We start from the raw sequence: 9449 nt of genomic DNA on the forward strand, positions 1-9449 counted from the left end.
AGCACCTGGGCCCCTCGCGCCCCCATTGGCAGCCGGGAGAGAAGCCGATTGGTCGGCGGGGTATCTCTGCAGGGACGTCACGCCGCACTCTCAAAACGTGCAGGGGCGGGACTAAAGGAGGATGACTTGGACCAATCACAAGAAGGTGGTCCTGGATTGCAAGCCCCGATCTTGCTCTTCGGACATCGCTCCCGGCACCCTCCCCTTTTGAGTAGCCTGAAGCAGTGCCTGACTGGTTAACACAATGCTATGGAACTAAAGTTGGGGGGGGGGGGAGATTTAATACCCAGGATAACTTTACACCGGTGGTGCAAACAACGCCTTTATTTAACCTTCAGTGAGCCTTTTGTAAAATACAGTACCATGACACTGTGTACATTTTTCTTCCTCAGTTGGGGGGGGGGGGGGCAGTTACAGCAAGAAAAAGATGTGCCCTGCTACCAGACCAAAAATGTGACAACTAGGGACCAGGACACCTCCTCCACCCCCAACTAATTAATTGCCCCTGACTTCTCTCTACATAACTTCACTACATGGTCTCTTGTATCCCTCTCTTGCAACTTCTGCTGTTACCTTAGCATTAGCAATATATGTGAAATTGGCATGCTAAGTAACTTATCAAGATAGTAAATAAAGCTAAGAATATTATATAATGCCTCGAGATCGCTCAATGATGTGATGTCACCTTGAAGATTGTGTTCAATTCGGGTCACCATATCTCAAAAATATATAGTGGAATTAGAAATGACTCAAAGAGTTGCCAACATAGTAAAGGGAATGGAACCAGGGCCGTAGGATACTGGGCTAAATGGACCATTGGTCTCACCTAGTATGGCTATTCTTATGTTCTTATTTGAATCGCAATCTAAGAACCATCTTCTCTTATTTCTTTATTTGCATTGATCTAATCACTCATTCATCTCCTTTTTCTTACATTTGATGTTTGTTTTGTTCAATATTATGGGAGCAATTCACCAAGCAGCATCAAGGTTTAATGTCCCTTAATGCATGTTAAGGGAATTGTTGCGTGTTAAACATTTACCCCGTCCTTTACAAAGCTACGCTAGCGTTTTTAGCGCTGGCTGTGGCGGTAACAGGTCAGATGCTCATAGGAATTCTATGAGCTTCGGAGCTGTTACCATAGCAGCCGGTGCTAAAACTGCTAGCACGGCTTTGTGAAGGGGGGGGGGGGTAAAGCCCATAGGTATAAAATGGGATTTAGAATATAGCATGCACTAATTCCCTTACCACACATTAAAGATGCATTAAGTCTTTACGCAACTTGATGGGTTTTTTTGCTTAACTTTCAACCCTCGCCCCTAGAAATTCTGCTGGACCATGTGTCATAGAAAGAGCTGCAAGCACACATCTGAGGCAGTGAATGGAAGAAGGTAAGAGCTAATGGGATTTGAAATACTGCCTTTCTGTGGTACAACCAGAGCTACAAAGAACGCCTCGGAAAACTGGGATTGTTCACCCTCGAGAAGAGAAGACTGCGAGGGGGCATGATAGAGACTTTTAAAATATTAAAAGGATTCAACAAAATAGAGCAAGAAACATCGTTATCCACATTGTCCAATGTGACTCGGACAAGAGGTCATGGATTGAAGCTGAGGGGCACCAGGCCCAGGACAAATATCAGGAAATTCTGCTTCGCACAACGAGTGGTGGACGCTTGGAACGCACTCCCGGAGGAGGTCGTGATGGAGACCACCATTCCGGGATCAAGGGCAAGTTGGATGCACACCTTCTCGCAAATCACATTGAGGGATACGAGTAAACAAGGTTTCTCAATAGGGAACTCCTGGCTTGGCCTCCGCGAGTGCGGGTCGCCGGACTGGATGGACCTAGGGTCTGATCCGGCAAAGCCATTTCTTATGTTCTTATGTTTACTTTTATTAAGTATATGCAGGCACTTTCTCTGACCCTAGAGGACTCACAATTTAAGTTTTGCATCTTCCTCGACCCAGAAACATTACATTACATTACATTATAGATTTCTATTCCGCCACTACCTTGCAGTTCAAGGCGGATTACAAAAGAGTTATAGATGGTGGGTTGCAAAAGATCATTGGTCATTTCTAGTGAAGGTAAAGAGAAGTTCAAGTAGTATTGGTGAGTCAGGAAGAAGATGGGAAGAGGGAGGTATTCGTGGTGTTAAGACTTTTTCAGGGATTTCTTGAAGAGTATAGTTTTTATTTCTTTTCTGAACATCTTGTAGTCTGGGGTAGTTATCAGAAGACTGGAGATTTGGTTATCTAGTTTTGCTGCTTGAGTGGCTAGGAGGCCATCGTTTAGTTTTTCCATTTAACTTGTTTGATTGGAGGGTGTTTGAATGGAGTGTTGTGTTTTTTCTATATCTGGAGTCAGAGTCAAGCATTCAGGACTTGCTAAAAGTGCGGTCCATTGGTGTTTCTCTCAAAAGAGGGGAGGGGGGGGGAATTGACAATGATGAAATTCTGATGAGTAACTTCCTTGACAGCATGCAGAACCTCTGTGGGTAAACCTATTTCTCTTTTTCTGCTCTGGCTGTATACAGATATATGCTCTCCTTCTCGCCGTCTGCGTGCATGCAGTTGTGGAAACCCTGAACAATGCCCCCAGTAACTATTGACCTCCTGCTTGGTAAGGTTATTCCTTCCCTTGTTATGTAGCTGTTAGTGAGTTATCCAAGACATTCTACATGAATCTGAAAATGCTGTGATGGACTAGGCAGGGCCTCCTTCCGTCCTGTATCTCTGCAGCACTCATTGTTATCAGCCTTGCAAAAAGCCCACTGAATTATTCCTTCCCAATCCAGTGTGATGTTTCCAGATCTGATTTAGCAACGAGAAGTCAGACACTAAAATGTAGCTTTCTTTTGTTTATTTCAGAGCATACCCAGACCACAAACTACTCCGCTTTGCCCCCTATGTCTGTTCCTCCCCCAGGTAATGACCCAAATAGATAAGCCATTTTGGGCTGGGGGGGTGGGGGTTGAAGTTGGAAATTCCTGCAGCAAACGGTTCCTTATTTCTCTCTTGACCCTGCATTTCAGATCACGCTTGGCTCGTGCCGGTATCGGTGGGCAGCACCACTGGTCTGCTTCTGCTTCTGTCCCTGGTCATAGTGGTTCTGGCTATCAGACGAGGTACTGGGAGCCCTGACTGTCAATTTCATAGTAAAAATTGAATGATATCATATTGAGTGACATGGTGCGGTGGCCGTATTAGTCCACGTTCCAAGGTAACCCTTCTTCTTCAGATCAGAAATAAGCAAATGTTGACAAATATCAGTATATATACAGAAAACATGAAAGCATTTCAATGACAGGAAGGGGAGGGGTGGGCAGGAGACAGAAAAGTGGCAGAGCGGTATAGCGGGAAAGAAAGCCCAGATTTCTGTTACTAAAAGGAAACTTTAAAACAACCCAAGAACGTAAAACCTTTGAAATCAAAATGATCAAATACTATGACACCTACCAGACAGGACTTAACAGAGATCTGGGCTTTCTTGCCCACCATAAAGACATTTAAAACTGCTCTGCCACCTTTCTCTCTCCTTCCCCCATCCCCCACCCCTCCCTCTTCCTATCCCCCAAGATCCCCCGCTGCTGCATTCTGATGAGGATGGCTGCTGGAGGAAGATTCTCGGGCCTCACTTCTCTTCATGAAGTCTCTCAGTGCCCTCTTTCTTAGCTTGCGTGCACATGGTGACATGTGCGCACAATGCAAGCAACACGGAAACCTTGAGCGCCGGATCCAATCCGTGGGCGCACAATTCATGAGGATCCAGTGTGTTCATCCTCCTCCTGCATCCCAGTTGTTTCTTTAGATGATTCAGGCATCTTCAAGGTGATGAGTAGAAAAGTTGTAAAGGAGAGCTGTAGAAAATCCGACCGATGGGAACGGGCGGAAACTAAAGACTGGGGATTAGGGGGAAGCAGGGGGAAATGGGTAGGGCTCGGGCATGCCCAGTGGGGCCCGGGCACTGCAGGTGCTCAGAGAAAAAAAAAAATAATAATAAAATCTCTCTGAGCTATTGGAGAGCTTATCCGCAAATTGGGAGCTGTTGGGACAACACCCATATGTGGCTGACTCATCCTGCTTGTCCTAGGAGAAGCTTTAATTTTTTCCTGTTAACATTTGCTTTTTTTCTGATCTGAAAAAGACGGGTTACCTTCAAAAGCTCATCCTAAAAAAATGCATTGAGTTAGACTAATAAAAACGGTATCACCTTATTTCCTTTGCTTTTTTTTTTTTTTTTTTTTAATAGTGCCATGGTAGCATATGAATGGATACTTGTACTTTCCAGAGATATGCATTTATTTTGAAACAATGAAACAAGCTTGCTCTATTTTGTTTCAAAATTAAACAAATAGAACATTTTTCTGTTATGTTTTTGCCATTTTTTAAATGAAAATAGCATTAAGCAAAACAGAAAAGGCTTTAAACAAAATTAGCCCCCCCCCCCCACACACACACACAGCCTTCAAAGCTCCCTGAAACAAAAGGAGGGGGGGAAAAAAACACACCGCTGTGAGTGGTTCCGATGCTTCTACTCCCAGAGCACTTTTCAACCTTCCTTCTTACCTTGAAAGGGAGGATAGACAGAAGAATTCAAACATTAAACATGATGATTTTAATGCAGCGTTTCAAATATTGTTTCCCTAGGCGGGAAGCCCGCTTTGCCTGGTGCTTCTCTTGCTCTGCCAGTCAGTAGTGGTTTGGTTTGGGGAGGTTTTGTGATGTGAATTCTAGGGGCTGGATGGTTGGATGATGGTTTGTTTGTTTTTCTTTTCTTTCTTTCTTTCTTTTTCTATATGTACGGTATATATATTGCTTGCTGCTAGTTAAGGCCTCAAGGAGACAGAAGAAAAGGTGAGAATCAGCAAAGCATCTGCGAGCTATGGAGAAAGTATCTGAAAACAGCCTCATATGTAGAGGGACATTTGTCTTTCAGAAGGGACCTGTGAGGATTGTGGTATATGTTACTCCGCTTAGAAATAAAAGGGGAATTGGAAACAGATTTATTGGATTTAGGATGAGAAGTGGGTACGGGGATACAGATCCTGTCACCTATAGGACAGGAGGGTTTGGGGTATGGACACAGGGATACAGACCCTGTCACCTATAAGACAGGAGGGTTCAGGGGATGGACACAAGGATACAGAGCCTGTCACCTATAGGACAGGAGGGTTTGGGGTATGGACACAGGGATACAGACCCTGTCACCTATAAGACAGGAGGGTTCAGGGGATGGACACAAGGATACAGAGCTTGTCACCTATAGGACAGGAGGATTCGGGGGATGGACACAGGGATACAGAGCCTGTCACCTATAGGACAGGAGGGTTTGGGGGATGGACACAGGGATACAGAGCCTGTCACCTTTCGGATTGAGGATTCAGTGATCTCCCTAGTCCTAACTGATATTCTTTGTCATGTTTCAGGGAGAAAGAATCCTGCTGGACACAAAACACAAGTACTTATCCCATAGGTTTGTATACAGCTCTACAACTGCCTCTGTGATGTGAAATCTGTAAAACATTTAAACTACCTAATAGTGAAATGAATTTGCCTCTGAGACCTCTTCAGCCCCTTCCTGGGGTCACAGAAACTGTGGCAGCATTTACCTGTCTCTCCTTCCCTTACAGATTTGACCTTTGATAATGTGGTCTTTGCTGATCCCACGGTAAGTGTAATTATATTCAGTGTTGTGTAGTTTGAAAGCTTCTCAGTAACAACCTACAGCCACTTCTGGGGGTGAAGTCTGAAAATGTATCTCCCGTAGCTTCCAAAGGGGAGAAAAAAAGTGATGCTGTTTTTATGACTTATTTACAGGCTTGACAAGAACCTACCATAACCCAAAATTGCACGAAATGCAAATCTATATTCCATTTAAACCAATATGAAATTTACATGTCATTATTAACCACTGTATTCAGGCAAGAGATTCAACCCCTCAAAACATGAAAACATTCTACCATCCATACTACATTCACAAATGACAAAGCCTGGCCTGCAGCATGCCACTGAATGATTTTTCAGAGCATTTTACAAAAAAATCAAACAAAATCCAAATGACCCTCCACCAAAACTACATAATTAGGCTATTGAAAAAAAAATAGCGGCATTGCCTATACCTTAATGTAAACAGATAATTCAGTGCACCACCATTAATTTAAAAAGCTTTGTGGCTGTAGTGATTCATAACCAAGCAGAAAATGCTTTCCATAAACAGTTGTCACAACATTGATATCCCAGCCCAAGAAGCGGGTTCCGTGTAGTGTCAGAGAAGGTGTTCAAAGTCCAAACCGAAGAAATACGTAGGTCTAACAATACTACAAGTCATTGGTAAGGCCCCACTTGGAGTATTGTGTTCAATTTTGGAGACCGTATCTGGCGAAGGACGTAAGAAGACTTGAGGCGGTCCAGAGGAGGGCGATGAAAATGATAGGAGGCTTGCGCCAGAAGACGTATGAGGAGAGACTGGAAGCCCTGAATATGTATACCCTAGAGGAAAGGAGAGACAGGGGAGATATGATTCAGACGTTCAAATACTTGAAGGGTATTAACGTAGAACAAAATCTTTTCAGAGAAAGGAAAATGGTAAAACCAGAGGACATAATTTGAGGTTGAGGGGTGGTAGATTCAAGAGCAATGTTAGGAAATTCTACTTTACAGAGAGGGTGGTGGATGCCTGGAATGTGCTTCCGAGAGAGGTGGTGGAGAGTAAAACTGTGACCGAGTTCAAAGAAGTGTGGGATGAACACAGAGGATCTAGAATCAGAAAATAAGATTAAATATAGAACTAAGGCCGGTACTGGGCAGACTTGCACGGTCTGTGTCTGTGTATGGCTGTTTGGGGGAGGATGGGCTGGGGAAGGCTTCAATGGCTGGGAGGGTGTAGATGGGCTGGAGTAAGTCTTAACAGAGTTTTCGGCAGTTGGAACCCAAGCACAGTACCGGGTAAAGCTTTGGATTCTTGCCCAGAAATAGCTAAGAAGAAAAAAAAATTTAAATTGAATCAGGTTGGGCAGACTGGATGGACCATTCGGGTCTTTATCTGCCGTCATCTACTATGTTACTATGTTACCATAAAGTTCACTGCGGTGCTCTGCTGGAATGTCTACATGGCTGGTTTACTAAAACTGCTGGCCCCTCCTACATCCCAATGGAAGTTTTGTTTTTCAAAAATGGCCCAAAAAGATAGACACACTAAGGAAGAACACGTCTAGAAATGTCCATTTAAAAAAAAAAAAGTTAGACAGACATTTTGTGGTTTTGAAAATGAACATTTTTCCTACTTGATTTTTGGTACTTAGATGCTATTTCGAAAATACCCCTCAATATCTACTGGTAAGTTCAGGCACTTGTGACCTAGATTGGCTACTGTTGGGAACCAGATACTGGTCTTGATGGACTTTCATTCTGTCCCAGTATAGCAGTATTTAGGTACACGAGTACTGTACAATAGTTAGCTTTTAAAAATCATTCTGAATGGCATTGAAAGGGTGTCCAGATCATAGAAAGTGGACAGCAACATGGGCTACGAAAGGTCATAGAAAGATAGTTGATTAAATTGAAGAATGATGGTACTTAAGAACAGTTTGAACACAGTCATAGTGTGGCTCTGCAGACAGACTATTGTAACTCAGATGTATGTCTTTTTATTTCGTAATTTTATGGTGTATAGAAATTTGTAAGCTGCCTTGGATAAAGGCAGATTAAAAATGTTATAAATAAATAAAACAGATAAATGCTGTGGCCCAAAAGAGTTTTTCTGAGCTCTGCCTGAACCTGATGTACAGGTCTTCACAAGTAATCAAGCTCTGCTGCTCTGAGTCCTTCTAGAGCATGTGTACAGAAGTAGGACTCTGTGCTGCTGTGGTATCGCCAGACACACTCATGGTCTTTGTCTTTCTCCCTTTATTTCTGTTCTCTTGGGGGGAAAAAACTAACCTGTGGGACCAGAGCCAGAAGCCAAGTTCTGACCCTCAAGCTTCTTCGGGACCTCTTTCTGTCTCCAGTCTCCAGTTCAGCACATTCAGATCTTAGCATAAGCGTGGGACAACCTCCTGACATTTCTTGTCATCAGTGGTTTGGAGCAGTAGGTAAAAGGAATGACCCTTGACCTCCATCTTCCGTGCCATTGGACAGCCTGAAGGCAGTTTGCTGAAAGTGCTTTAGACCCTTCTTATTCTGGGATGATTTCTTCCTAAGAGGTAGCAAAAGGAGTTGCATGGAACACGTCCTTGTTTCCTGGGTGCTTGCATGCCACCCCTGCCTTCACTCACAAGCAGAAGTACCACGATATGTTCTGGTTTAATTCCTGTGTATGAATGTCATAAAATTGTGATGATAAAAGACAGATTTTTTTTTTTTTAATTCTTTATTCATTTTTTAATCTTACAACAAGTGTACAAATAATAATAACATTTAAAATTAAATCTAATCTTGCATGTGACACCTAGGTCTATATGAAAAAGTAGTTTAGTGGCTTGAGAAGTGGGCTGATGGCTCTTGGTCAAGGTACTACACCTTCTATTGCCTGAGTCACAAAGATTTGTAAGTCTTCCAGGTACCTGAACTGGTACCTTGAGTGATCAATGATAAGGTGGGAACAAATTTTACAAAATAAACAAATAACAGTTGGTGCCTTTTCCTTAGTTATATCACATTTATCTGATCTTTACTTTTTCTCTGTTATAATAACATTGTACCAGTAACATTCCATTTAATTTTTTTGTCTATATTGTAAAATGATTAATTTATTCTGTATTTCACTTATTGTATATGTTTTAAAAATGAATAAAGAATTTAAAAAAAATTTATGTTCCAAATATTTGTATTGAAAATTTTAATTTAGGTTAACAGTGTCAAAATAAAATGAAGCAACCTGAATAAAATAACATAAAGAATAGATACAAGATAATATCATAACTGAAACTTGAGCTGCAATTCAATAAAGAATACACATAAAATAGGATTGTGTATTATTAGACAAATATAAGAACATAAGAAATGCCTGCACCGGATCAGACCCGGGGTCCATCTAGTCCGGTGATCCGCACACGCGGAGGCTCAGCCAGGCACACCCTGGCGAATACAATGTCACTCGTATCCCTCAATGTCTTCTGCAAGAAGATGTGCGTCCAATTTTCCCTTAAATCCTAGAATGGTGGTTTCCTCCACCAGAATCTAATGTTTTTCATTTTTGTTTTTTTAATTCTTTATTCATTTTTTAATCTTACAACAAGTGTACAAATAATAAAACATTTAAAATTAAATACATCACTTGAATTTCTTTCTAGTATAACATCAAATAAATAAATTTATTCCCTTCCCACCCACCCTTTCCTTTAGCGTTCAATCAAAAAAATACAAATATAAATATTCTTTACTATTGATTAAACCTATAGTAAAACTTTAATTCACCCTCCTCCCCCCATTTGCAAATATATTTTC

General features: G+C 42.0%; 1 protein-coding gene across 5 annotated transcripts; it reads left to right on the forward strand.

Moving 5' to 3' along the window:
* Window positions 1-226: 226 nt before the first annotated feature.
* Window positions 227-8800, forward strand: C16H19orf38 (chromosome 16 C19orf38 homolog). Of its 5 annotated transcripts, none has more exons than XM_033924957.1 (7): window positions 227-337; window positions 2874-2930; window positions 3038-3130; window positions 4832-4859; window positions 5432-5478; window positions 5636-5673; window positions 7956-8800. In XM_033924957.1, the coding sequence occupies exons 1-7, from the start codon at window positions 250-252 to the stop codon at window positions 8037-8039; spliced, it is 435 nt and encodes a 144-aa protein (XP_033780848.1). In that variant the 5' UTR covers window positions 227-249; the 3' UTR covers window positions 8040-8800. The 5 variants fall into 5 exon arrangements, with proteins under 5 accessions (XP_033780848.1, XP_033780849.1, XP_033780852.1 ...); XM_033924958.1 differs by having other exon boundaries at window positions 5432-5463; XM_033924959.1 differs by lacking the exon at window positions 227-337 and adding an exon at window positions 1832-2625.
* Window positions 8801-9449: the final 649 nt, after the last annotated feature.

This window comes from Geotrypetes seraphini, chromosome 16, assembly GCF_902459505.1.
Source record: "Geotrypetes seraphini chromosome 16, aGeoSer1.1, whole genome shotgun sequence".
In the NCBI taxonomy this organism is placed as follows: Eukaryota; Metazoa; Chordata; class Amphibia; order Gymnophiona; family Dermophiidae; genus Geotrypetes; species Geotrypetes seraphini.

Excerpts from the sequence above, each read along its gene's own strand:
- C16H19orf38 (XM_033924957.1), top strand. The coding sequence starts at position 250 with ATGGAACTAAAGTTGGGGGGGGGGGGAGATTTAATACCCAGGATAACT. Across the intron at positions 2,931-3,037 it reads TATGTCTGTTCCTCCCCCAG|ATCACGCTTGGCTCGTGCCG; the intron begins GTAATGACCCAA and ends CCTGCATTTCAG. Across the intron at positions 5,674-7,955 it reads TGGTCTTTGCTGATCCCACG|AGCCAGAAGCCAAGTTCTGA; the intron begins GTAAGTGTAATT and ends CTGTGGGACCAG.